We start from the raw sequence: 26716 nt of genomic DNA on the forward strand, positions 1-26716 counted from the left end.
GTTGGAGAGACAGCAAAACGTCACAGTACAGACATGCCTGTGCTGGCTAACATGAAAGCAGCTGCACCGCTATATAGCGAATGAAGAAATAGAAACTGGGAGTGGAGGAAAATCACAAAGAGAAATGTGGTCAGCAGAGTTAAAGGTGCTCTAAAGGACTTGAGAAGTAAAAAGACATGTTAAGGGAAACCGGCCTGTTAGGAATTCAAGGTTGAACACTGGTCAATAACACTACAGGGAAGCTCAAGAACTACTGTATGTATTCTGGATTTGTTGAAAAGCCAGATGACCTGGTCATTGTATGATCTATTTTTCCATTCCCGCAGTAAATAAAGTAGAGATTAAGCAGCTGATTCTAAAGGTAGGCATTTAAAAATCAGCAGCTGACTTTTTATTCTTCCTTAAGGCTGCAGCTGAGGCAGTCTGAATGTTGCCGTGATAGTGACTTTCTTCCAGACCCCAAAGGTATTTTGCACCAGGCAGAAGATTTGCAGGCCGGCCGGCCAAACAAGGTTTCCAGGCAAAATAATGGGAAACCAGCAATAGCTATTCTAAAATCTGGATTTAAAGGATGGGTTTTCATGTCAATCAGTGCGGCTGTATGAAAAAGTGAGCGTCATATGAACCTGAAGTCATGCATTGACTTATTTTTTGAGGTTACAAGATAGACTGACAGTGTTTTGAGAAGGTATTTGTTTTGGCATCTGTGCGGCATTTTGATTGAGGAAGTGAGTAGTACGAATCAATGCTGTGTAGCTAATGGGTCTGCAAACTGGCTGATGGACGGGTCTCAAAATCAAACTGGTTATAGGGACTTGTTAGTGAATAGGTATGTTATTAGTAGAGGCTCTCACAGGGGTTACATTTTGTCCCTATGCCATCTGCAACATTTCTTTCTGATCTGGAAGGAAAAAAAAAAAAAAGAAGCAATTTCTGATCAAGTTAGTAGATGCCATAGGTTGAGGCCATAGTAAGAGTAGTGGAGGGGAGCTTAGTGATTAGAACTACTTAGTAAGGTGGATGCAGGCAAGCCACATGTGTACTGCTATGACCAACTGTAGGGTCATGCATCTACAAGGGTGGAGAGGGCTGCCTTGGCAAGCAGAGAGGCTGAGCTGAGTCTGATTTCACGAGCAATTGAGCTGAAAGTGAGCACGTGGGACACTTGTCCAGTGAGACAGTGAGTGTATTCCTTGGTCCTTCCAGTAAGAATAATGATTAGGGTAGGTAGGTAGGTGATGTTGCCATCCGTGCTGGCTCTAGAGTAATCGATGTGTTCATGCTTGGCGTGTTTCTAGTGGCCTTGCTCCAGCTCATCCAAGATCCAAGAGGCTTGAAGGTAGCTGCAGTAACTGGGTAGCAGTGGAATTGTGTCTGTTGGTGGAAGCTGGGGAAATTTAGACCAGGAATAAGGCATGTATTTGCAGCGTGGTTAATGTTTGTAATCACTTTGTAAGAGTTGGAGAGAGTTCTGCAGTGCTGGAAGACTTTCAAAGTCAAAGTTGTCCATTTTCTGAAGATACAGCTCTGTATGAGGACTGTAGGACTTGAGGTAAGGACCAGTTACTTGAGGGAAAGCCCTCTGGCAGCTGGTTTGCAGATGTCAGACTAATGGTTTAACTCCTTCCTTCCTCTCCAGCCATTACAAGTAACCACTTCAGTTCCTGCCAGCAGCGGTTTCTACCAAATGTGCAGAAGTCTTTTTTTTCTTAATGGAGAGCAGTTACTCAGCATTAGAGGCTGGGGTTTTCCCCATTCCTTTACATGCATCTTCCTCTGAAGTTGGCAGCTTCTCTTTCCTGGCTGAGACTCAATGGCGAGGCAGAGGAGATGTGGCAGTGTTGTATTTCAAAAGAACCGGTGCAGCGGAGTCTTGTTCTAACACGACAAAGTGCAATTACCTACTTCTTACTACTGTACCACAATAAATAACTTTCATTGATCTCAGCCTGTCATAGTAAGATGTTAGAGTTTTGCTATGGTATTGTTACTTTACTTAATTTATCTCAATTTCTTGCTATCCCTCTCCCTTTAAGGCAGAAAGGTCAGTATGGCACATACCTTATTACTGCCTACTCCATTCTAGTCCTGCTCCAGCACTAGTGGCCATGCGGGAGGTTTGTTTCCCAAACTAGTACTGGTTTCTCACGTAAGGGAAGCGCTTCCTCTCTGCTTCCCACTGCTAAATTTGCGACTTCCCCGGAGAGCTGCTGGCGGCTGGAACTGGCAGTCGGACCTGGCAGCACACTGCTTTCGTTAAAAAGGCCAGATTGCAGCTTAATCAAACGTCTTTCCAAACTGCATCAGGAAAATCCAAAGGCTCTGCTTTGGAGAATTGAAATGAGGAACGTGCTCTTAAAATGCTGACGCTGTGTTGTTACTGACACTAAAGCAGATCTTTAACATGTTAAAACCACGAGGCATTGGTTTCCCTTTTTGGAACAAAAGAGGAAATTCCTTCATTTAACAGGATGTGTTAAAGAAATGCTGTATCTGAGGGATTCTGATATTGTCTCTTTCCCTTTCTGTTACTTCCTTGAAAATTATGAATTATAAATGTGAGTGTGTGTGTATCTCATGTCTGGCCTCTCTCATGAGCCATAGCCTTAGGCAGAGCTTGTCCCTTTTGTTGTTGTTGTTGGGTTCAGCAAAAACTTTATTCCAATTGTTTTTTCCATTCAAAATTAGTTGTTTCACAGAGCCCCTCAATGGTTCAGATATTTAATTCCAGTTACAGAATAATTTTATCTCTGTGTCTGTAAAGCCTTTGTTGCTGTGATATGATCAGGCTGACGATTATAGAGCATATTAGTTGCTAAAAGGATGGGTAATGTAAGGTTGTAGATGATCCTTCTGTTGTGGCTTTGACTCCTCCTTTTTGTGGTGTGGAGGTTCATTCGTTAAGATCAGAAATAGAGGATATGAAACCGGCAGCATTTTGGCTTAACACACAAGCGAGATTCTTAATTGTACTTGCCTAATGCAGCCTTTCCTTTTATGTGAGTTTTACTGATTAAAAATGCTTTGGTTTTGACTTTGCAGCTCTGTTAAGAAGCAGGTACTCCTGTGTTACACGGTCTCAGATTGTGGGAGCGCCTGGTTCCGGCTGTCCTTACGGTATTTCAGGACGTTCTCATGCAGGAGGATTTAGTCACACATCTGTCAGAAAGCAGCTTTGTGGAAGAGGGCTTAGGCACGTGGTGGTTTACATGAGTGGCTGGAAGGTGGTACAGCTGAGGAGCAAGAGCTGGTGGGGTAGGTAACGTTATTCTTACAGGATGCAGCTCTGTGAATCGAGGAGTGATCCTCCCACTGTTGACTGCTGCAACGGCTTTTGAGCGGTGTGGTCTGGCATACTAGTGAGCTATGGGAGGCTTTTAAGGGTCAGGGCGAAGTGGCCCTTAAAAGGGTGACAAAGCATCCATCAGTTCATCTTCAGCCGCTGAAGCCCCTCGCTAGCCTAACTGTGGATCTCAAACATCCCAAAAGGGAGGGATCTGTCCTTCTCCCTCTTGCTGCTACGTATTCAGGAGTGAAAATTGTCCAGTGATCAAACATTTTCTGGTCAAAACTTCCCACATAACATTGCAAGAGGAAAAAAAAAATGAAGTCCAGAGTGACTCAGGTTTGAGATCAAAGGAGAGCAGGTGCCCTGAAGAGACAAGGCAGTAAACTGCACAGATGAGGGTCTCCAACCAACCGATCTTGGCTGGTGTAGTAGGTAAAATTATCCTCATCCTTATTTTCTTAGAAGCCTTTTACTGTTTGGGTTTTTTTCTTCTTCCTTACAAATGTCTCTCTTTGTCCCCAGCAGGGTGGTGCAGGAAGTAAATGTCCGAGTGAATCATCATAGCTCATCCCTCGTTTTGAACAGTTAGTGAGCCGCAGAGCGAACGGTTAACTAAATACAGGCTCTGACCCACTCCGAGCAAGAGCTAGCTGGAGGCATGGCTTCTGCAGAGACAAAACAATTTCCTACCATGCTTTAGCTCTTCTGTCATTGTGTTTAGCTTGTGCATCAGGGTTTTTACATGTGTGCAGTGCAGATGTTAGCAAGGATACAGTGGTCCTCTAATTAAACAATGCAGGGCTTAAGTAGTCTTCAGTATAAGCAGATAGGCAGCACAATTGATGAGGCAATAATACATAAAAAGTGGCTTACCATGCTGAGGGACATCTGCTCATCTTTCATGTGGATTCAGCTCCCTGTAGTGTGGTGGATGATAGCATGAAGTGAGCTCATGTTGATGCTGTAGGAACTCGCTGGAGTCTCGAATAAAGGCGAGGAAGGTAGACTTCAGTCACCTCGTACCACTAACAGGAAGTGGCTACATCCCTATTTTTAAAAAAACTTTTCTGTGTTAAATAGGAAGCTGAAGTGACTATTTCTTGAGCTTCACAGCAAGCGAGTGCTGTGAGAATATAGTAAGACAAAGAGCCCCGAGGCCTTTGCATATGTTTCTGCTGTGCCGTCGTCTCTAAGGAAGAGCATGACTCAGTTACGCTGACTTGAAATATTCAGAAGTATATTATTTCTCTTGCAACAGAAGGGCTTGGCACTCCACTCTGTTGGAGGTGCCTTTTTTTTCCTAGGCAACAAAATGATAGTAAATTGTTTAGACTTCCTCATGGCTGTTAAATTCCTTCCCATAACACCCCCTGAAAACAGGACAAGTGCTAGGATATTTTGGGCTGCAAAGATCAGTCCTGCGATGCTCCTCTTGGCACAGCGCTGAACTGGCAGTCAGGCACTAAAGGCAGTGATTTCACTCTCTGTCTCTCTTACCTCTGAGATGTGTGGCCAAGTGCCAAACCAGCTGTGCTTTCCAGGCGGCTTCCAGCTTTTTTTCTCCCGGGTAGGTGAGTCTGGCCTTGAAGAGACAAATGCACACATGTTCATGCCTCAGCACTTGAAAAGAAAAGGAGCAGTTTCTTATCAATTGCATTGGAGCAGGGAGAGAAGATAAATCCTCTGGAGGTGAAGCTACATGGCATGTAAGCACTTGGAAGGGAAAATGCCATTGTTGGTGCTGGTACAACTCCAACATACTCGACATTTGAGGATCGTGCTGTTTCCTGGCCAGAGCTACTTCTGGGCTTTGCCTGGATTGTGTTATATAGTACTGCTAAAATCTTGGCTTTGGGATGGAAGGTACCTGTTCAGCTTGTGTTGGGGAAGGGTAGCCATCTACTTAATTTCCTTTTTTTTTTATTTTTCATGGAGTTGCATCTTTCGTAGTGGGCACGCCATGCAATTCAGCTGATTAGGGCTTTCCATGAGAGAGAAGTGTCTCTGGTTGGTTTTGCCAAGCAAATGCCATCCTCCTTTTGCAGCCTTGTTCAGCCTCAGGGAGCAGAGTCACTGAGGGAGCCAGCAGCTTTAGCCAGCACAGTGACCCGCACTGGGACAGGTCTTGTATGTGAGGTCAGGAGGTCCAGGAACCCCACAGGCAGCTCTGATGCTCCTGGGATCTGTCTTCTTCCCTGGGCACATGTTCAGTGTTGCTGGATGCCTGGTTATGTTTCTTTTAAACTGAAAGCTTGAGCTCTGTGACTAGCTGAGTTTAGGTAATTAGGTATGAATACAGTCAAGATGGATGGTGTAAGAAACAGGAGTGGTGTGGCAGTGAAGAATGCAGCAAAGCCTGAAAATAAATGGCTCCAGTTAAATAGTGCAGCAGTCATTGCGATAAGGGACTGCAACTGAGTGAATCACAGACTGCTTTGTGCCCTTTTTACTACTTGCAGAGGGATTGGAGCCTGCCAGCGAGATCCTTGTGCTGGTAAGTTCAGGTTATGCATCTGCGTTGACCCTTGCAGCAAACTTGTAAACTCCAGAAAGTCACATTTGCCTTGGACAGCCTGCACTCCTGGAAGTGTGTCTAGCTCCAATGGAAAAAGACACTGCTCCTGTGAGAAAACAGAGCTGGAAGTGTGTTCCCTAACAGGGTTCATGCCTCTTTCCAGAGCAGAAATAATGACTATGAGGGTAGGGGTAAATGGAAGACAGCAGTTCTTACAAACAAGGTTGCAAGAAGGAAAGAAAGGACAAAACTGGTACCAGATTGTATTTAATTAAGAAGGAATCTGATGGTTAACGGGCAATTTGGCCTTCTCTTTCCCTGTCCTTCTCCTCTTCTGTGGCCTGGTGGCTGGTGCACTGTGGAGTGTTTATCAGCTGGCACATCTCCGGTTGTCCGAGGCGGTTACTGGAGCTGCCCGGACCACGTGCCCTGGACAGCTTGACTTTTCCCGACTGCGGGAGGTAACACCTTGCTTACTTTCCTCTCTTGCTGCTCCGGTGAATCCACCTGCAGGAACCTTGTAAGGCAATGTGAATGAAGATGCATCCTGTCTCCGAAGTCATGTGTCCTTGGCATTTCTTTTTTCAGCTATCAAGAGAAATTTTACTTGCACACGCAACTCATTAGATGAGTAACTTACATATTGCTGTCTTACATTGACTACACACATGATATGTAGCAGTATGAATGACAGATTTAACTATAAGAATATTTTTGCTGAATTATGTCACTTGTCCTGCCTTCCACACAGTTTGCAGAGTTCTGTCATCAGAGGTATGCTTGCTAAAATAGCATTATCTGGACAGGATGGCAACTAGCAGCTCCATCAAGACCTTCCTCAACCTTTTAGGAGAAAGCCCTGGTAAGTCTGGTAAAGGCACATGGCTTTGGAGACAGTGGAGGAGCTAATTAGAGGCATCTCAGTCTGTTTCAGTGTAACACCATAAAAAGTGTGTGCTAGCTAGAAAGCAGAACATCTGGCAAACAGGCTAATGAGAGCCAGACTGGGGGAGCTCTGAGGCAAATGCAAGAGCTACCCTGTAGAGTTTGTTTATAACTCTTTGAATTTGTAGGAGGTTACTAGTTTGTTGGATTTTTAAAATTATTATTATTACTTATTAAAACAAATGCAGGCACTAAAGATCAAACAATGAAAGTCTGAATTTGACATGTAATAGGCTGGCTGGGAAGGGTGATTTATCCCTTGTTCCTGTGAACATTTTCTGTCCCTTATTCCCCTCTTGGCTCTGCCCTTGAGATCCCCCGTGGCCACATGAGCAACTCTGAATGAGAGGAGTTTGTTTGTGTTCTCAGCCAATGGAGAGTTTTTCCTTCCCCTAAGCAGAGCATTTGTTTTGCAAAGGGAGAGGTTTGGGCTCTGGAAAGTTTATGCTCTTTCTCTTTCTTTGTTTTTTTGTTTTTTTTGTTTTTTATTGTAATGATGACATATGGAAACTATTTACACAGGAGCATGCTCTGCTGCACTGAATGGAAATGTTGGAGTCCCGGCAGTATCGTTCCGGATGCCTTGTGTAAGCAGCCAGCTGGTTTTGCTTTTTCTTTTTTTCACTTTTCTTTTTTTCCCCCTCCCTCTCTCCCTTTTCAGTGAACGTCTGGGATAAGTTACACAAGTGTGGAAGGAAGCTTTGCCATCTGTGAACAGCTCAGTTGGTCTTGCTTTTTCATGCCCCTTGTACTGTGAACTTCACAAATATCTGTTTTCTTTTTTTGCTGGGGGTGGGGGAAGACTCCTTGCTGTGACTAGTCAGCACTTTGACTCCTTTCCCATTAGTTGTTCATGTTCACTGGGGAGCAAATTCTGCTATATGCCAAAATAAGAGAGCATGGCACATGAAGTCTTGCTTTACCACCACGCTCATGCTTAAAAGCTCTTTGTCCCACATCTAAGCCTTCCAACAACTTGCACTTAGAAACATTCTGCCACTAGGACAGTGATAGGGAAACAATTTAACTGAAGTCTGAGCCACCTTCCTCAGAGGGGAGGGGAGAAAACATTTACTTCTGCAGAGAGCAGAGGAAAATCGTTTGTGCGTAGCTTTCCCTTGAGGAAGCTGCAAAATTGAGGGTCGGCTTTCGGAGGAGAGGGAGGGAGGAACTTCAGATCTGACTTGTCTCCCTCTCCCCAACTCCGAACACAAGCGTGCCTGCTTCCCGACACGGCGGCTGTCATGCAGTGGAGAGAGCCGCCTGCCATCTACTTCGAGGATTACGGGAGTCCTGTGGAGAGATCCTCCTATCTCATTGAGCTCAATACTAATGGTAAATGCCGTCGGGGATGTTCGGCAGCACGAGCTGAGCGGAGCGGAGGTTGCATTAGTCTGTGTCATTGTTATCATGGGAGCAGCTGAGGAAATTAGCTAGCTGGAGGGCTGCCAAACAAACAGTCAGAGGGTTGCTTTTCAAATTTATTATTATTTTTATTATTATTTATTACGCAGATGATGCTGTTGCCTCAGGGATGCTAGATCAACCTTCTGGTACCTGATGGGGAAGGAGCTGATCCACAAAATGCAGCTCCCCACCGGAACACTTCACCAGTACATTTTCTGTTGTCTGTGCCTAGAAAGATGATGTCTGGTTTAGACAGGAGGAAAACGTCTTGGTTTCTAGAGTTATTTTTTGTTTCTGATTTGCATCTTTGAGTGCTGTTTTGTGTTCCCAACCTTGATCTCACTGGGACATCTCCTCTGTTTCAGCTGCAAGTCCTCTGTGTGAAACACAGAGAGCGGTCCTGTTTTTTTACTGTGGTGTATCTTTTCCTAGTGTTGATCCTTTTCAAAGAGAGGTTGGTCTTTGCGAAAGAACTACTTCAGCATTAACGGAAGTTTTAGCATGTTTTGGTAGGGTACATTGTTTTGGTGTTTTGTTTAATGCTACAAACCTTTGCTGATTTGACCACAGTATGTTTTGATGTACTTAAATTTCGTATATACTGTAATGCTCCAATAACACGGTAATATTTTAAGCAACCTGCTTAATATGTCCCTCTTCCCCAGAAGAGCTAGTGCAGCCAAGGTATTGATTCTGTGCTTTTTCAATATCCCCTGAACTGTGTGAGAAGAATCACACGCAGATTTTTCTCTGAACGCTTGCTGTGTTTTGACGGGGGAGTTCTGGAAAGGCCTGAAACTCCAGCTCCTGTTAGTGCCTTCACAGCTGTTGATGGTTTGAGCCAGGCATCCTGCAGCCTCACCCCAGCCACCAGATAATGAAGGAGCTGTGGGTGACGTGCTGTAGAGGTCTCCGTGTAACATCGTGGATGGCACATACGGCTCTGGGCATCTTCAGACGGCAGGTTATGCGTGGTAAGAAGAGGTTGCGCTCTCTGCTCCGATGTACCAGTCACTTGTGCGCCTCAGCAAAGTCTGGGGGTGTTTGACACCTCTGCGCCTGTCTGTGGTAATGCTTGAGGTCTTTGAGGCTGGGGGCTGAAGGCCACTTTGTGCTCTGCCTCTACTGTGACCCGGTTTAGTGCCTCGCAGAGGGGAAGGCAGGCAGGATGGGGCTGCAGTGTGTTTCCTCTGGCAGCAAACGACCTCTTAGGATGGGAATGAGGATTGGAAAATACTTGTCTTCTGCACAGTAAAGAACTTCAGCAGTGAGTCCAGGTTCTGATGAAGATGTGCTCCTTCTGCAACTCTGTTAAGCATTGAATGCAAAAAGGTTTTTGCTATCAGGCTGCAGTTTGAGGGAGTCTGTCTTTTTGAAACACACATACAGGAAAAGCTTCGTAAATAACATTTAAGAACTTCTCAGAGCTCACAATATAAAGCTTCTGATTTTTGCATATTGCTGTAATCTTTTACTTAAAAGGCAAACAAACCTAGAAGACTGCCATCCAGTTCTGTGGATAAATAAAATCTCTGTTATTCCATTTTTTCAAGAACCATGCTCATTCAAGGTGTAAAAGCAGTGTGGGGGAGGAATCAGCCTCATTCAAACATTCGTCCAGATTTTGAGTGGTATTTTAAGGGTACGGGGGAAGCAACGAAGAGAAATAGGCTTAAATGCTGCAGGATTGTCAGCAATCTGAGTATGCAATCTGGAAAGTCTTCACAAATCCCAGATAAATGTTATCTTAATTTGATTTGAGGGTGGAAAAGGCAGCTGTGGCTCTACATTGGGGAAGGGGTTTCTGATTTCTTCCCACTGCCTGCCTTTCTGCCAGCAGCATGTGGTGCCATTTCCCTTGGTGGGTGCAGAGTTTTTGGCATGGACTCTTTCTCCACTCCAGAGGGTGTTCTAGAAAGACTGAATCAGTAATTCAATAAGGATTATTTTGTCATTATTTTGTCATAGCAAAGAGATGCAGCAAATCTTCAGCAAATTGTAATTTTTTTCCCCTCTCTCAAATAACTTCTTGTAAGTCAGAGAGAACAAGCTACCGCATCACAGCTTCAGTGCTCATAAAAAGAGGGAAATCAGCACTTTTGCACTGGCAAGATCAATTTTACGTGTACCCTCTTTGGGAACATGAGGCACTGGAGGAGGGAAGTCTCCACTGAGAGCAAGAACAACCATGTGGTCTGGGTAATGATTGAAACTCTGCAGAACTGAGTGCATGGCCAGCTCCGCCACAGGTTTCATGTGTGGCCCTAAGCAGGTCTCACTTCTCTGGGGTCTCTGCTCAGTATTCTTTGTCAAAGGTGCAAAATAAAAATTCCAGTCCCAGAAGAAGAAAGCAAGCGACATTCCCTTTTTGAACAATTCTTGTCTTCATGCATGTTTTTCATGTGTCTTAATAGCACTGAGGCTGCTGAATGCAAAAAATGGCAAGTATTGTGGAGTTTATGTACGTGGCCTGCATAGCTCTCCCATGGGAAGGGCACTAGTATGTGTTGCTATGCTTGGGAGTTGCTTTTTGCAGTTGAATTGTATTTTTTTAAAAGAAATCTTTAGTTATGAAATCTGGTACAAATGTTCAGTAAAGCATTGTTTTATAGTGCTTTATTGGTGAGAAAGACACGCTGTTAGAAGTTTCAGTATCAGTCTATGGGATATGAACAGAAAATTAGTCTTGCTGTTTGTTTTCATCAGAGGGGTATTGGTACTTATCTGCATCAAAGAGAGTGTTGCAAAGATGCATTGTTTAATGACTCTAGAGAGCTCTGAAAAATGAGGCTTTCTACTAAAAATACTGACTGCTGCTATTAGTGTACTATGCAGCTTCTATGCTGAGACCGGTTTCCCTTGCCAGTGGTAGTCCTGTATTCCATCCTTCTGTGGTCTCTCCTACCATTAAATGTGAAAAGGCAGTGTTCCTTTAGCAAGCCTACTTTTATTTTGTGGGTTGGACATCCTTGGAGACTTCTAGCTGTTAGCTGCCTGTTTATGGTTTATGACTGCTGATAGTATGCTACGAACATGACAGCACAGATCTCCTGAGCCAGGAGACCTGCTTATAGTATTAAATAGGATGCTGTCTCCTTTGATTATCTTCTGGGAGCATTCCTGTGTTGAAGTGCTGAGTTTGAGTGTGTCTCTTAAAAGCTCCTACATGGGAAGAGTCAATTTGTCTGTGTACAAGCTGCCAGTTTCCTGGGTACTCTGCCACCTCTTGATACTTGTCTCTGGTCCCAGTGCCTGGCTAGTTTGCATGCCTCCTGATCAATCTCAGCTCTCCTAATTGTAAATCAATTTTTCTCTTATTGTACTGGTGCAGATGGAGGTAGCTATGACGTTATTAATGATGCATCCAGCCCTGCTGCAGGAGACTGCTGCGCGCAGCAAAGCTCTGCCCGACACAACTGGGAAATGAACTACCAAGAGGCAGCAATCTACCTCCAGGTGAGCCCTGCTGTTTGGTGTTTTGTGTGAAAAATGGACTTCTGAAACTATGGTAGTTCTTGATTATAAGAAACAAAGAGCTTCTGTTTGATGTTAAAAATTTGGTGCTTTGCAAAGGAATCTGCTTAAAGAGCAGGGTGATGCTGGAAGCACCATCAGATGGGCTCTGGCAAGTCATTTGGGAGCAACTGAACAAGCTACCCATCCTCTCCCATCTCTCCCAGTGTGAAGGACTGCAGTAGTTGAGGGATTCAGCACACGTTCATGCCACCTTGCCATGGAGATTTCCGTAACTTGTCATTTCATCTCTTCAGTCACTCCGAGGTGAATGGTCAGTGCTCTCCTGGAGACATCTCGTGTTCTGAATGTGCAGGTCCTAATCCTGCCTTGGCCACAGATTTGGTGGGTGGTCCTGGGATGTTCATTTAGCATCAGTCAAGCCCTTCAGGTCATGTAAGACACAAGAGAAGGTAGAGGTCTTGATTTCTTGATTCAGAAAGCATACTGAGATTAGGATCAGCCCAGGAATGAAATTTATCATATTTTAAAAGAAAAAACAACAAACAAACAAAAAAACCTCACCCATGCTCCAGTCACAGGAAACACCATCATTACTCCAACAATGGTATAATATTTTTAAGATTGATGTAGAGTCTGGTGTGATGAATTAGCTATCAAAACTGAGCTTCTCTCAGAGCTGTCCAGTCTGAAGTTGTTGCTGGTTCCCTTACTGTCCTTCTTTCCTCCTTCTCTTTGTTCCCTTTCAAAGGCTCTGCATTGCAGCTTGACATGCTTTGGACCCGGTTAGTTTTTTTGCTTAAGCCACTGCAAGGTGATTGAAACCATTTGTCCCTCCCTGCTCCTACCCCACAGGACTGAGAAGTATTGCTTCTCTGACATTTTAAAACTGAGTAGGCTTGAACCCTGGTAATAGTTCAGCTTTGTCATGTGCTAGAGCAGCACTGATAATATAATGGTAGCTCCAGCCCCTCCTGGGCTTTTGTTTAAACTCATGATTATTGGAGATGCTCTGCAAAGGGTCATTGAGTTGCTGCAGTGTCTGATGGTAATGTACGCAGCAGGCTTGGCCCTTCAGATGCAGATTATTCTTGCTGCTGCTTTGAACAATGGTCATGATGACAGTGTCCTTGAAGTAGACATAACTTAAAGAGCATGCAGATTGTTTATTTGAACCAGTAGCTGCAGGCAAGAGTGTCTTATCTGAATAAGAGGACTTTGCTGTCCAGCAACGTTTTGAATTGCTTGTCTACCAAGAGGCAGAATTTAGATTATTTTTCATTCTGCAAGTGTGTTTTGTCAGGCATGAATAAGAATGCCCTGCTGATCTAAGCTAGCATTCTCTTTGAGTGGGGGGGCTTGCATTTTATGGAGCTTGCTGCTGGGTTTTGTCCTGCTTGCAATCTGGCTCACTGACCGGGCAGTGTTTGTTTGTTCTTAAATAGAATGTGAGCCTGCTTGTGAGACAAGTAAATGAGAAACATTTGAAACCCTCTTATGAATTAGTCTCGAGAATGCTTCACTTCTTAAAGGAGATCCTGTTTCCTGACCTTGTTATCCATTTGCAATCACAGTTATTCCGCTTTGATAGTAATAACTTACTGTCCTTAGAGTAATTGTTTACCTGGAAATACGTTAATTTAAAAAAAACAACCAAACTTATTGTGCATCTGTATGTCCCAGCTGGGAAAAAATGATCTCTTATGACTGCTTCCAAGAGGCAGCAAGTTTCCTGTGAGTGACAAAGGCTCCCTTGCTTAAACTATTGACTCAAGAAAGAGAAGCTGTTGGGTGGTTCTGCATGAAAAACCTCTAAATTCTCCCCAAACTAAGTTTTGTCCTAGAGGTAAAAATAGTAATGATGTAGCTGTTTAAAAATCAGTTGTAGGCAAACTGTTAAGATGGAGTATCTGACCTTTTAATGTTAATTAAGCTTTCTAGTTAAAAGGGAATGACAAATCAGCATAGAGACTTGTTAATTTTTCATGGAGTCTGTCTTCTCACATTCCTGAAGGAGAAAACACTGTGTGTGCTCCAGTGTTTTCTCCCAGATATTTTGCAAGGCCAAGATAAGGAGGAGCAACTGTCAGCCAGGTGCCCTGGAGCTTATCTGTGTGTTTTCGTGTTCTGTCCTGGAGAAGTTTAATCAAATGAGTCTGCAAACATGTGGAAGTGGTTGCAAGTAAATGAAGTGCTGTGTTTATGTTGGGATGTTGACTAAAGTTTCTTTGCCTACCTTTATAAACTCTTGCAGCACTCTTCCTTATTTTGAAAAGGCTCAAGGGTTTCTGAAGCAGGAGTTTGTGGATATTAATGAGTTTCATTACTGAAATATGCTTATGAACAGAAGGAGATGTCCCAAGTGTGTGGAGTTCATTCCTCAATAAACAGATCAATGTCAGGCTGTAAAGTGGGAATAGTCTGTTGGGAATTGTATCTAATCCTTATAAAAGTCTGCATTCTTCATGTGGAAAGCTCTGTTATAGTACCAAGAGTCACTAATGCTATTCTCTTCTTTATTCCTACTGCCTTAGGAAGGAGAAAATAATGATAAGTTCTTCACTCACCCCAAAAATGCCAAAGCACTTGCTGCCTACCTCTTTGCACACAATCACCTTTTCTACCTAATGGAGCTGAGCACAGCACTGCTTCTCCTGTTGCTGTCTCTCTGCGAGGCACCAGCTGTTCCTATGCTCCGTCTTGGCATCTTTGTAAGTACTTTGGGGCAAAATGAAGAAGTCCGCCTGTTTTGCAGTGGTGGGTAAGAGGAAAAAGAAGGCTAAGCATGGAGGAAGAAGGTAGTAGTAGGAAAAAACACCTGGCCTTGTTCTGTAAATTGGTTGACAGCAGATATGTCAACTAGCAAAACATCCTTTCTCCATCTGATGTGCATAGACCACAATGAAAGTGACACATTTCATGTTACCAGTTTGTGCAGTTCTTAAATTTTGTAACTGTTAGAGAATTGTGTGGTTTTTGCTTTTCCTTGAGGTAACTCAAGAATCTGTGTGCTTTGATGGAGTAGTTTTAAAGTCATTGTCAGGGTTGGTGCCATTAACGCAGCACCACCACTGGTTCCTAGAACACAAACAGATCTGAGCCTGGGACAGGCTGCTAAACCTTCTCCCGTCCTCTCCTCCCAGCGTTGTGAGGACTCTTTTTAGCGTGTCTGTGTGTGAGTGACTTGAAGTTTTACGTCTAACCTTCACAAAATTTAGGTTGAGAGAAGGGATACACAAACTGATGTGTAACGTTGTTGGTCCACAACCGCTTCATGAGGTACCGCTGTCAGGCACAGTGCTAGGAGCTGCTGTTGCTGGTGGGAGAATCTACATCTGCTTCTGGAGCTGTTAATGGCACCCTAGGACCATGCCAGGGGTGTAGAACAGCCTTGACAACCCTCGGGTCAAAGCATTCCTCAAAATGAGTCAGGGCTGCATAACTCAGTTTGGGTTTTGAGCTGTGGCTAAAGCTGAGGTTGTAAGAAAATACTGGTGTCGTCTTTGTGGTGCATTTTGCATCTTCTGACAGGGAAGGGGTCCTTCAGCACTGCTAAAAGCAGTGTTCTGTTCCAGAGCTTGATCAGGACCCTGTCTGTGGTTATCCAGAATGTCTGGTTCAAGAGAAAAGCCTTCTCTATGTAAATGCTCTCTGCCCCACAGCTCTCCTTCCTGCATTTCACTAAGAAAATTACAGTCTCAATCTTTTAAAAGTGTTTCTGCTCAAATTCCTGATTGCTGGTGTCTTGCCCTTTTGTTTCAAATGTATCGATACTTTTTTTTGATGTGTTATTCAAGTCCAAAAGGGATGTGGATTTCAGGAAATTCTGGGCTGATACTGGTTAGGGGAAAATTGTACAGGCTTTAATAAAAGCACAAAGCAGTACGTATAGAAACTTTGAAAAACAGTGCTGTGCTAGATTTAAGAGTGGCCTTGGGCTTTCCTGCATGTCACAGAGCTGTGCTCAGACTGTTGTCAAACCCACATGCTTCTTGAAAAAGGAAGGGCAGAAGTGTGGCCTCTGATGTGCTGCTGTTTGTAATCAGAAGCACTGGTTTAAGCTTTACTGTATTGTAACAGGTCCATGCAACCCTGGAGCTGTTTGCGTTAATTGTGGTAGTCTTTGAACTCTCAATGAAGATGAGGTGGCTGGGCTTCCAAACCTTTATCAGGCACAAAAGGACTATGGTAAAGGTAAGTTGTCTGTATGATTGTCAGTGTTTCTCCTTCAGCATCTTCAGGAGCCAAAGAACCAGATTAAATATTGGCCTGTACTGTAGCAGAGATGACTTAGCCGTGTGTCCCAGCTGCCAAATGATTCATGTGAGATCTCCAAGCTGTCCGGGACACCTCCCATCCTTAAAGTGTCCAAATAAATGGGTGGTCAGTGAGAGCTTTGCCTTTCCCAGAATGAGACTGCAGCTGTGCCTCTCATTAAACCCCTGTTTTGCAGACTTGCGTGCTGTTTGTACAGTTCATAGAAGCCATCGTGGTGTTGGTACGCCAAACCTCGCACGTCCGGATAACGAGAGCTCTGCGCTGTATCTTCTTGGTGGACTGCCGTTACTGTGGTGCCGTCAGAAGGTGAGTGGTCAGCTGGCTGGGTTTTCTGCTGTCATGCTTGTGACTAGGGTGGAGGAAAAGCACTCTGATCCTGCAGACATCTCAGGAAAATAAGTGTCTTTCATGGGCATTTCAGATCTCAGAGGTCTTTTGTAATTGTGATTGAAGCGTACCTAGTGTCTTTCCTATGTAGGGAAATTTCACAGGTAGTAACTTTGGATGCGATCACGGTACACAGTGGTTATGTGTACTGTCCTCAGATGTATAAACTACCTCAGAGAGCACAATGCGTGAATGTGGCTGTGTTGTTTCTGGCTCCTAGGTTTGCCTGTAGGCTGCACAATGAATCACAGAGCTAGTCTTTAGTCTGGAGAAGTCAAGTTGACAGGGTGACATTAGTATTGTTTGCAGTACCTGAGAACTGATTGCAAAGGACAGATAGGTAGCTTAGAAACAATCTTAATTTACCTAGCATTCTACTTTTAATCCCTGGAGGGAGTAGGAAGAAAGTCCTCAAGTATGGTGTGTTGTTGGGTTTTTTCCCCTGCCAACCCAGAGGAGAAAACATGCAAGTTTTTGTTTATTAATGTTTTCTTATTTTTCAGAAATCTGCGACAGATCTTCCAGTCCCTCCCACCATTTATTGACATTCTTCTCCTCCTGCTTTTCTTCATGGTGATTTTTGCCATCCTGGGTGAGTTGTATTTATGGCAGGTGAAGTGATGCTCTTAACCAGTTACTGTCCAAAAGCAGCACAGACAGCCTGGATGAATATAAAGCTGATCAGATTCAGAGTCCTGCCAGGATCTTCCATTTATCCCATTTCATCTGCCGTCATCTGGAAGGCAGAATTAAAGATCAAAAAAATCTAGAAGCTGGGTATTTGATTTTGAGACAAAGGTCCTTTTGACCTCTTCCAAAGGATAGTCTGTGGTATGTGTGTTTGTGGTTTCCAAGCTCTGTTTCCATCAACTATTCCTCAATCTTGTAAGTATAATCTATGTTCCCACGAATGCATGTGTCTGTAGTGTACCTGCTACAGTCCTAGACTCAAACCATCCCCAGAAAGCTTGTTTTCTGAAAGACTCGGTGAAATACCGATGACGCATATTGGCAAATCTGTATGGAGAAGCCCTTCCAGATACTTTTCATGGTGTCAGAGAGGGGTTACTCTTAGTGTTACCTTCTTTTCGGGAGCAGACTCACCACTCTACTGCTTGACATTAAACAGACTTTATTTTTGTTTGTACTTCCCCCTTTCTTCTCTCCTCCTCTGCCTTCTCTGCTGCTTCTCTAGGTTTTTACTTGTTTTCTCCCAACCACTCAGATCCGGTGAGTATCGCTGATTTTTTGAACTGAAGCTTGAGTCCCATTTTGACCAGCTTGAGAATCAAACGTTACTGTGTAGATGTAGCTTATTCCTGTGTGGTGGCCTGGGAGGCCAGATGCTAGCTGGTCAGAGGCTGTTGGCAGTGTTACCCTGGTTTACCCCCTGCTGGGAAGGAAGACGGTGCAGAGAACTTCCTCAAAGACAGGATGTCCCAAAGGGAACGTTCCCATAGTTGTTCCTTGTTTTTGTTGTCTTAATTCCGTCAAACGAGCCACCTGCCACTGTCCCCAGGGGAGGAAGGTATCTGGGTGAAAGCTCGGCCACCTCAGACCGTGGCTGTCAGACTCTAGCAGCCACGAGTTCCTGCTGCTGCCGAGGCTGTAGCTTGCTAGGAGTTACTACTAGAAAAATGTGTAGATGAGCTTTTGATTGTTTTAACTCTTCACATGCTATCTCTAAGGGACCTTTAAAAAGGATTAATGCTGAAGTGCCCTTTCCCTAGGGGAGGCATCAGGGACTTGTAGAAGTGCCTGTATTCAAGTGGGTGGGTGGGCTGGTTGTTTTGTTTTTTGAACGAAATGTCACTATGAAATTCTGCTTGCGTTTTGTCATGGGAGTTTTTTCTTTCAGTACTTCAATACCTTAGAGAACAGCCTCGTGAATCTCTTCGTGCTTTTGACCACTTCAAAGTAAGTTCATGCTTTTCTAGCTCAGTCTTTCCCCTTGTCCCCAGAGAAGTCTAGCAGAGGGAAGAGTTTATTTGCAGAAATGCTCTGTCTCCAAATGTGACCCCTTTCCTCTGCATGAGAGAGAGATTTCCTGGGTCAGCCTGCATGGGAAGAACTGGTACTTCATTTTGTTTTAGGACACTGTGACCTCAGATGCAGAGTTATCTCTGAGTGACTCAGGCCACTTCATTGCTGTGAGGGCAATAAAGGAGGAAACGGCTTTATTAGGCCTTGGTCCAAGAAGGGAAAGTTTCTATTTGTGCTCCTTTGTCAGTCGACAGTTTGCTGTTGTGAAGTAGCTTCCTATTCCTCTGCTTCGGTTCACCTATCTGCCAGGAAAGGGGGATAACAACAGTAGGTAAATATTGATCTGCTGTCAGGGAGAGCTCTGAGGATTAGGAAATTAGCACAGGATGGAATAAATCTTAGATTGTAACACTCTTACACCAAGGCTGTATTGCTAAGTATCAAAGCACAACCCTTAGCCACGTTACAAATCCCCTTTGACCATTTCGTTTTCCGGATGTGCAAGGAATGTGCTTTTCATATTTATCTTTTTCATCATGCCTCCGTGTTCTTGCTGCTCGTTGCTAGGCACAAACTTCTGTGTCATGAGCAACCACACATTTTGCAGAAATGTGCAGATCTTTGGATGTGAGTTTACACACACACCCCCATGTCCTGTGCCTCTTGCCTTTGTAGTGGGAAGTGTAACGTGAGATATTTGGTGCCTAAACTTGTGTCTTTTTCGGATGCAGTTTCCCTGACGTGATGATGCCATCTTATGCCCGGAACCCCTGGTCCTGTGTCTTCTTCATAGTGTATCTCTCCATTGAGCTGTACTTCATCATGAACTTGGTGAGTTTCTTGTTGAAGCACTTGACTTCTCTCTGCCTGACTTTGGAGCTCATTGCCCAGCAGAGTTTCCCTATTCCCAAGAGTGCTCTGTAATAATCTGAGACCCTTTGGCAGAATACTTCTAGAAATGGCAGCTTTGCTACACAGAGGAGTCTTTTAAAGTTTAACCACAAGGTGTTGAACTAAATCACAGGAAACAGAATGATACGAATATCTTTCAACTTCTCTCACATTAATATCATGCTTGGAGTGACATACTCAGTTGCATGAAATTTATTGTCCTTTTCTGTCTTAATTATTTATCGTAAAATGGCATTTTATTATCTGGGCTTGCCTGAAATACTTTGTAAATCAGTTTGAAGGGGATGGAATTACTAAGTATGGCAGGACTTGAAGAGTGCTGATAACTGCAGTGTGAGAGCATGGCTGCTGTGCTGGCGTTGCTTCTCACAGCATCTAGGCAGGGCCAAGACCAGCTCAGGTGAGGATGTGAGCGGTGGAAAAGGGGTTGTCAAAGGAGTTGAGGAATTCTACAGCTCAAGGTGAGTGATTTGATGCTTATAGGGGGCTTGGATTTCGCTGCTGCTGTCCTAGATGGAGGGTTAGTTTTGACATGTGTTTGCCAAAGCTCCCGTGGAAGGGTAAGTCCAGAAAGCAGCCCTCAAAACCCGCTTTCCAGGAAGAGATCAGGGCATTTTAACAAACCTTATGATACTGTTTTCTGTTGGCATGTGTGGGGTTTAGTCTTAGCTCTTAAAACCACTAGTGAGCGTTAGGAGGCCAGAAACATCTGGACCTTTTCCAAAAAGTGGATCAATGTGTGTGCAGCGTGCGTGGCGATCCTTTTGTGGGATCCCGTATGGCCAATGGGCCCTTGCTGACTACATTCTGTCTCAGTCAGTGTAGCGCTTAGTAAATTCCTCCTGCAGGCAGTGCGTCTTCTTGGCTCTAGATGTTCCTGACTGTTCGAGAAGCACTGGCACAGGTAGCCACAGAGTATGCGGATCTCTCCTGTCTTCTCTCTGCAGCTTCTCGCTGTTGTGTTCGACACTTTCAATGACATCGAGAAAAGGAAGTTTAAGTCCTTGCTGCTGCACAAGCGCACAGCCATACAGCATGCCTACCGCTTGCTGATCACCAAACAGGTACAGGGCCCTGCAGGGAGGCTGAGAACAGCCTGGGATGCGGCAGGAGGGGAGGTCAGCCGTGTTTTAAGAACACAAGTGGTCTGGAGTGTTTAAAGAGCATGTTCCAGAAAAGTTGATTTATATCTGTTGACTGTAACCATACTTGCCAAGGGCTACTGTTTTTTCATTGTGTAACTTGTTTATATCTGTTTCTGGAGAAAACACAAAGTAGTCTGAATTTCAGACCCATGTGAGGTTATGGAAGTGTCTTGATAAAATGAGTGAAGTTTGTTCTGGAGAGCATGCAATCATTGATTTCTCTCTGATTCAGTGTGGGTCACGTGAGGACTTGCTTCTCAAGCACCAGTACTTAGAAGAGGGGTTGGTTATACATGTGAATGTACAGTACAGTTGCTAGATACTGCATGAGTAAATGGTGCAGAAACAGAAGTAATTCACCTACAAACAACTCTTTACAGGGACAGAGCACTGGGGGAGAGGGTTGATTTCTTGCTTAACTTGTGGAGCAGGAAGAGAAATAAGGCCCCAAAATAACTAACCCACTTCTAGTAGATTAGTTCATGTTTAGGGCACTTTCATTGTATGAACAGTTCCTGAGGAATAGCTGATAGTCTTAATAAAGTGCCAGTAATGGGATCTATTAGGCTCTCTACTAATTTTTGCAAGAAGAGTGCTTGAACTCTGTTGCTTGGGGTGTCTAGTTGGACAATTTTCACATGATAGGGCAACAGGGAACAGCTCTGCATTTGCTGGAGGGACCGACTGCCTCTGTGCAGTTTTCTGATCTCTGTGCTCTGGGATAAGCTCAGTACGTTAAAGTAATAGCTTAGAGTACTTTTGGGGCTTAGTTATAATGGCATCTTACGATAATGTAGAAATCCTGCTTAAAACAAATCCAGAGTGAGAATTAAATACGCTAGCCTCTATGTGCTTCTGCCTGATGTCGCTGCTTATGACAACATTCCCTTGTTTCTAGAGGCCGTCTGGAATTTCCTTCAAGCACTTTGAAGGGCTGTTGCGGTTTTACAAGCCTCGGATGTGTGCCAGAGAGCGATATCTCACTTTCAAAGCACTGAATCAAAGCAATACTTCTTTAGTCAGGTAGGATGGTCTTACTGCTGCACCCAGAGCAGGGAGGTTGCTTCACTCTCTGAAGCTAGGCTGTACTTCAGAGAGGATGGCTGGGTTTATGGAAGGAAACTTGTCTGGGATGTGGGAATAGAGTTACATGATTGAAAGGATTTGTCTGGGAAGCAGGGAGCTTGGAGGTGTGGGTACCCTGAGAGTTGAGGTTTTTCTTCAGAGGTGATGGAGTTCCTGCATGCCCTCTTGTGGATACAGCGATCTGCTGGCAGCCACCAGGCAGCCTCTATTTTCCACCTCCCCTGCCAGAACAGAGGAGCGAGAAATTAAGGAACAGCATTAGAGCCTGCAAAGAGCATTTCTTCACACAGTGCAGCCTCACAGCTTAACAAGTTTTTTTGGTTTTTTTTGTTTTTTTTTCCAGCAGCTGGCTGTGTCCCCCAGGGTTTTGTTAATTAAAATCTGGTTCTGCTGGTGCTTTCAGGACTGTCATCCTCTGTGTTATGAGGCAGAGAATTACCATTCTGGTGGGTGGGTGCAGCTAACTCCAGCCAGCATGGAAGTAGAAGAAATTACAGCAGGAGACCTCCTCTTCCTTTTCCTTTGTTCTGGCCACAGACAGGCTTGGAGTGAGTCTCCCATGAAACAGGTGCCGATCCTTCTCCTTAAAGTCAAGTGCCACAAAGAAGTGTGGAAAATGGCATAGGGAGAAAGACTGAGTTTTTAAATTTAGGCACCTGATGACACCAATAAGAGTCTGAAAAGTTCAGCGTCCTCACTTTCAGATACCTAAAGCTGTTACAGGCCTGACCTTGAGCACCTAGACAGGTACTTACATTTTATGAGTTTCTTTGCTTTCATGTCCTTTTTCAAATTTCATTGTTACCTTGAAAAGAAAATGCGCAAAGTTGTTAGAAAAGAACTGTACAAGTAATTAAGACAGTCCAAGACTTCTTCATGAAGAGCAGTACAATCTCTGTCCCTTGGAGTTTGTTATCTAAGCCTCAGGTCTTTCCTTTCAGTGGTAAAATTCTGGAGTTCAGGAGAGTCAGAGTTTCCTCTAAGGGCTGTAGCATTACAGAAAGAAGGTAGGCTTTGCACCCTGTTCTGGCTATTGTCAGTCAGTAACCTTTGGCCAGACTGGGAAGAGGTCAGTGTTGAGTTATATCAACTGTGGTTGCAGTTCTAATAAGGAGTTAATAACTTCCAGGGACTCTCTACTGATGATGCCTGACAAGGACAATTAAGGATCTAATCAACTCCAAGGCTCTGATCAGATGCTTCTTTCTGTTTTGCAGTCTAAAGGATTTTTACAATTTCTATGAAGTTGTTGGCTTAAAATGGAAGGTAAGTATTTATTGTGTGGAGCAGAGGGGAAGCGTGTGTGGGAGGGACAGCAAAGGAGACCAGAGATTAAAGAGAAGGTGGGTAAGAAAAGGCAATCTAAAAGCAGCAGATGATGGGGATAAGGTGGGTCTCTGTCACTGCACGTTTTTTGTATGGATGTAGCATTGACTACTTCTGATCGTGGCTGTTCCAGGCAAAACGAAATCGCGAGCACTGGTTTGATGACCTTCCACGGACAGCATTCCTTATTTTTAAAGGTAACAGGCTGTGTTTTCATGACAGCATGTGTTCAACTAACAGGAAGAGCATTTCTTTACAAAGACAGGGGCCTCTGAAGGGACCTTCTCTTATGTCCCTGGTAAACAGCTGAGGGAAGGCCTACTAACCAACTCTCTGTGTTTTCAGAGCCTCCAAGGCCAGAGCCTTGTATTCAGAGTCTCCAAGGAACATTTCTGTCATGTAAATATTCCCTGTGCTCTGACCCAAACCCTGGCTTCCTTAAAATAAGAGACTTCTTCGCAGAAGCTCTGTAGCAAAGCAGACCCTGAGGTCATGGAGGGCCATATTCCTTTTTCAGCACAGAGATTAGGTGGGGATTTATGATTGCTGAATCTAGTAGAGTTTACAGAGTTTCTCCATAGCCCAGGCAGCAACTCACAGCAGTGTCTGTGGAGTGGCAGTTGTGTTTTCACAAAAGCTGCTAGGCTTCCTCGTCCCAATATGTGGTTGCAGCGCTCGTACAGGTCAAGTGCAGCTGCTCGGGAAGGGGAAAGAGGTCTGAAATACTCATCCGTGTAATCCGTCTTGCAAATGTGATTTATGTCCCATGTCCCAAGTGTCCTGACTGAAATAAGAACTTATCTGCAATTATTTTTCAGTGTTGTATGCGAGTGGGAAACAGTTAATACCATCTTGATCCAAACACACAGCTGTCTTAGGAGTCCTACATATCTCTGCTGATGCATTCAACCCTTCTTGACAGCAAATGTGTTGTTCCAAACACAGGCAGTGCTTCAGCAGCTGCATTTACCTCTGTCCACACTGCAGAACTAGTACATAGAGAAAAAGAAGGCATCTCGGGGGTTAAGGATAGTGAGTTCATTGCTGCTAAAATTCTAGAGGAAACCTGAATTTGGTCCCAAGAAGTTAATAATCTGCTAATCTGTTTAGCTTCTGTGCTGAGGATTGGTATGAAAAATGTCTCTAAGAAAAACGTAGAGCAATCTGTGTGTGGGGTATGGAGGATCACGTGAACATTTGTTTTGTCATACTTTCCTTCACGCAGGCATCAACATCCTTGTGAAGTCCCGTGTGTTCCAATACACCATGTGTAAGTAGAAGTAATGAGCTGTCTCTCTGTTAGGCTCCCTTGATCACATAGGCCTGGTATGCTTGCAAGGACTTAGCGTGGTGGGGCCTGGTCTTTGGTCTGAGCATCTGAGCCATGGCTCACGTACAAATTTTGGAGTTTTGGCAGAGAGAGGGGCAACTGCATACTCGTACTGACCACTATTGCAGCCTGGACTCTCAGCTCTCGCTGTGTTGAGTCTTCTGGAGAGGCTCGTTGGTTCACTACTTCATAACGTACTTGTGGGTCTGATTCTGTAGAAGTCAGCTCATTGCATTTAGGTAGGTTGGTGGTTAGCTTTCACAAGCCTTGGGGTTTTTATCTTGCAGCTGAACATGCTGGGTAAGGAACTGCCTTGCCAGTCAACCACCTTCTTCCTTTTGCACTTGAGAAGGTGCAAGCATCATCATTGCTGGAGAGATTGCTTGGCAACTGTACTGCCTGCAAGAATGATTCTGTGCTCCTCTTCTCTAGAGAAGAAAGAGTAGCACTCGTGGTGCTACTTGCTATGTTCTAAATAATCTGTTCCTACTCAGTAATTTGGGGGTTTTTTTGAATGTTGGAGAAGTATTTAGTAAATTGGGATGCTAAACTAAAGAGGGTGAGGTGGGGTGGAGTGAGGAGATCTGAGTGAAAAGAAGTCCTGTACCTTCAGTTCTCAGGATTTGAATGTTAGGGAGCAGCGACAGATCCAAGCTGACAGGGCTTTGTCCCGCACTGCTGGGGACCCAGTGGTTCTCGAGATCTTGTGCCAGTGCTAGGAGGAAGCGCCAGTGCTAGGAGGAAGCTGAAATATGGCAGAATGGAAGATAATGATGAGTAAAAATGATTGGGCATGATTCAGACCATTGTTTTGGTTTAGTTTTGTTTCTTTCTGAAGATAAAGGTACTGCATCTGTTAAAGGCCTGGGAAAAGTCAGGGTAGAAGACTCTCCCAAGTTATGAGGTCGATTTGTTCATTGAATTGGAAACAATGACCCTGCCACTTGTCCTATATTGTACTCTTTTTGTTAGCCTAGGAAATGGATGTCCTCTGGTCCAGGAGTGTTCTTGCTATGGGTTTTTACTTTGTTTTCCAGATACTGTGGTGGCTGTGAATGGAATTTGGATTCTTGTTGAAACCTTCATGCTGCAAGGTAGGAAACATTGCAGCTTGTTTCTTGACTGTGATGCTAGGGGATTAAAAAAGAGAAGGCTAGAAAAAGTTCTTCTTGTGTCTTGCAGGAGGGAATTTCTTCTCCAGAAACGTCCCGTGGAGCTACATAGTCTTCCTCACAAGTAAGCTGGTGCCTCCCAGCAGAGCTGTGTCATTTCATGAGTTGGGAGGGGAATAGGCAGCTCTGTTCCCAGAAGTTTATTCAGTTTGAAGTTAAAACTTAGCCACAGGCCTACAGACTCCATCTAGAACAATGCTGTGCCTGGCAGGGATTGGCAGCATCCATACAGACCCATGTGAACACTGCTGCACTGTTACACAGCTGCCTGTGCCACTGCCGTCTGGGGAGCCTCTTGCCTCTGGTGCAACTCTCTGCAAAAGCTGCTGTATTACTCTTAAAGCTGGCTTCAGCCTGAGAGCAGAATAGCCTCGTTTGTTAGGCACAGCGTGCAAAGTGATAAGCTCCTCCAGACTTGTGATGGCTCTGTGTGGAGTTGCTCACGTTGCTCTGCGCTGCACTGACTATTCCAGGAGGCATTACCAGCTCTGATCTGATCGCAGCTGTAAGCTGGCTCTCTGCCACACAAAGCAAGGCAGTCCTGCTGGAGTACAGAGTGCAGGAGCATGCTGAGGAGAAGACTGAAAGGGCTAGATGAACTAGTTGACAAGCTGAGTTTTCTAATTGAACTTCATCCCCTCCACGAACATGTACCTTAGTCTTCCTTTTCAGCCTAAGTATAAGCAATTGCATCTCCATGTGCTGGTTCCGTTGCACTGCCCTAGAACTCTTCAGTGATGTGAATTCACTTCCCTTCTCCTAGTATCTCTTGCTCAAGGAGAAGGAAGTAGCTCCATTGAATCAAAATAGTGTGTAAAACTGCCGCAAGAGCTTCTCTGGAGAATATAGGAGAGGTTGCTAACCTGTTATTTGACTGCTGGGTAGCTCTAGTGCTTCCCTGGCCATTAGTCTTCAAAACAGTTGTTACGAAAGTTTGAAGGCAGAGGCACTCTGCAATGCTTCTTTTCACAAAGGATGTTGTCATCCAGCTCTTCTCTTTGTTTCTTTCCTGCTCCCCGCCCTGCCTTGGAACCTGGAAAAAAAGATTTGGGGATGACAAACAAGGTGTCATCATGTTATTATGGTGTTCTTTAACCTACAGGCCCAGAAGGTGCTGCTAGGACAGAGGGTGAAAGTAGATGGCTCTTCTTTGAAAGGATGTCTCCCTGCAGATCAAGGCTAGGCTACGGGATGTGGATATGTTCCACCGAGATAGAAGGAAATAAACAGGCAGGACTGAATTCCCTACACTACTTACTGGCCTTTCCTGCGGGAGCTTGTGCCTCAACAGTTATAGTGTGTTAGCCAGCTAAGTGTTTTGTAGGCTGCTCTGGAGAGAAATTGCCATGAATACAGGAAAATGTGTTGATTTGGAGGGAAAATGTCTCTTTGGCATCTCACCAAGAATAAGGAGGATGGGTGGGGGTCTGTTAAACCTATGTTCAGAAGTCATGTACTTAAAGTACC

The 26716-nt window shown here is 44.4% G+C and overlaps 1 protein-coding gene across 7 annotated transcripts in view; it reads left to right on the forward strand.

Annotated features, from left to right (window-relative positions):
* TPCN1 (two pore segment channel 1) overlaps positions 1-26716 on the forward strand; it is a 49686-nt gene that overhangs the window by 10246 nt on the left and 12724 nt on the right. For 3 of the 7 annotated variants that reach the window (XM_069795284.1, XM_069795283.1, XM_069795289.1), the window contains 15 exons: positions 11488-11612; positions 14165-14341; positions 15711-15824; positions 16084-16214; positions 16799-16887; positions 17491-17525; positions 18154-18212; positions 19010-19109; positions 20138-20254; positions 21234-21358; positions 22639-22687; positions 22881-22944; positions 23973-24017; positions 25115-25171; positions 25260-25313. In XM_069795284.1, coding sequence (XP_069651385.1) covers positions 11488-11612; positions 14165-14341; positions 15711-15824; positions 16084-16214; positions 16799-16887; positions 17491-17525; positions 18154-18212; positions 19010-19109; positions 20138-20254; positions 21234-21358; positions 22639-22687; positions 22881-22944; positions 23973-24017; positions 25115-25171; positions 25260-25313 — 1341 coding nt within the window. Of the gene's footprint in view, positions 1-6481; positions 6667-7271; positions 7337-7870; positions 8085-11487; positions 11613-14164; positions 14342-15710; positions 15825-16083; positions 16215-16798; positions 16888-17490; positions 17526-18153; positions 18213-19009; positions 19110-20137; positions 20255-21233; positions 21359-22638; positions 22688-22880; positions 22945-23972; positions 24018-25114; positions 25172-25259; positions 25314-26716 lie in introns of those variants that run through there. The other 4 variants (XM_069795287.1, XM_069795286.1, XM_069795285.1 and 1 more) reach the window with 4 other exon arrangements.

This window comes from Haliaeetus albicilla, chromosome 10, assembly GCF_947461875.1.
Source record: "Haliaeetus albicilla chromosome 10, bHalAlb1.1, whole genome shotgun sequence".
In the NCBI taxonomy this organism is placed as follows: domain Eukaryota; kingdom Metazoa; phylum Chordata; class Aves; order Accipitriformes; family Accipitridae; genus Haliaeetus; species Haliaeetus albicilla.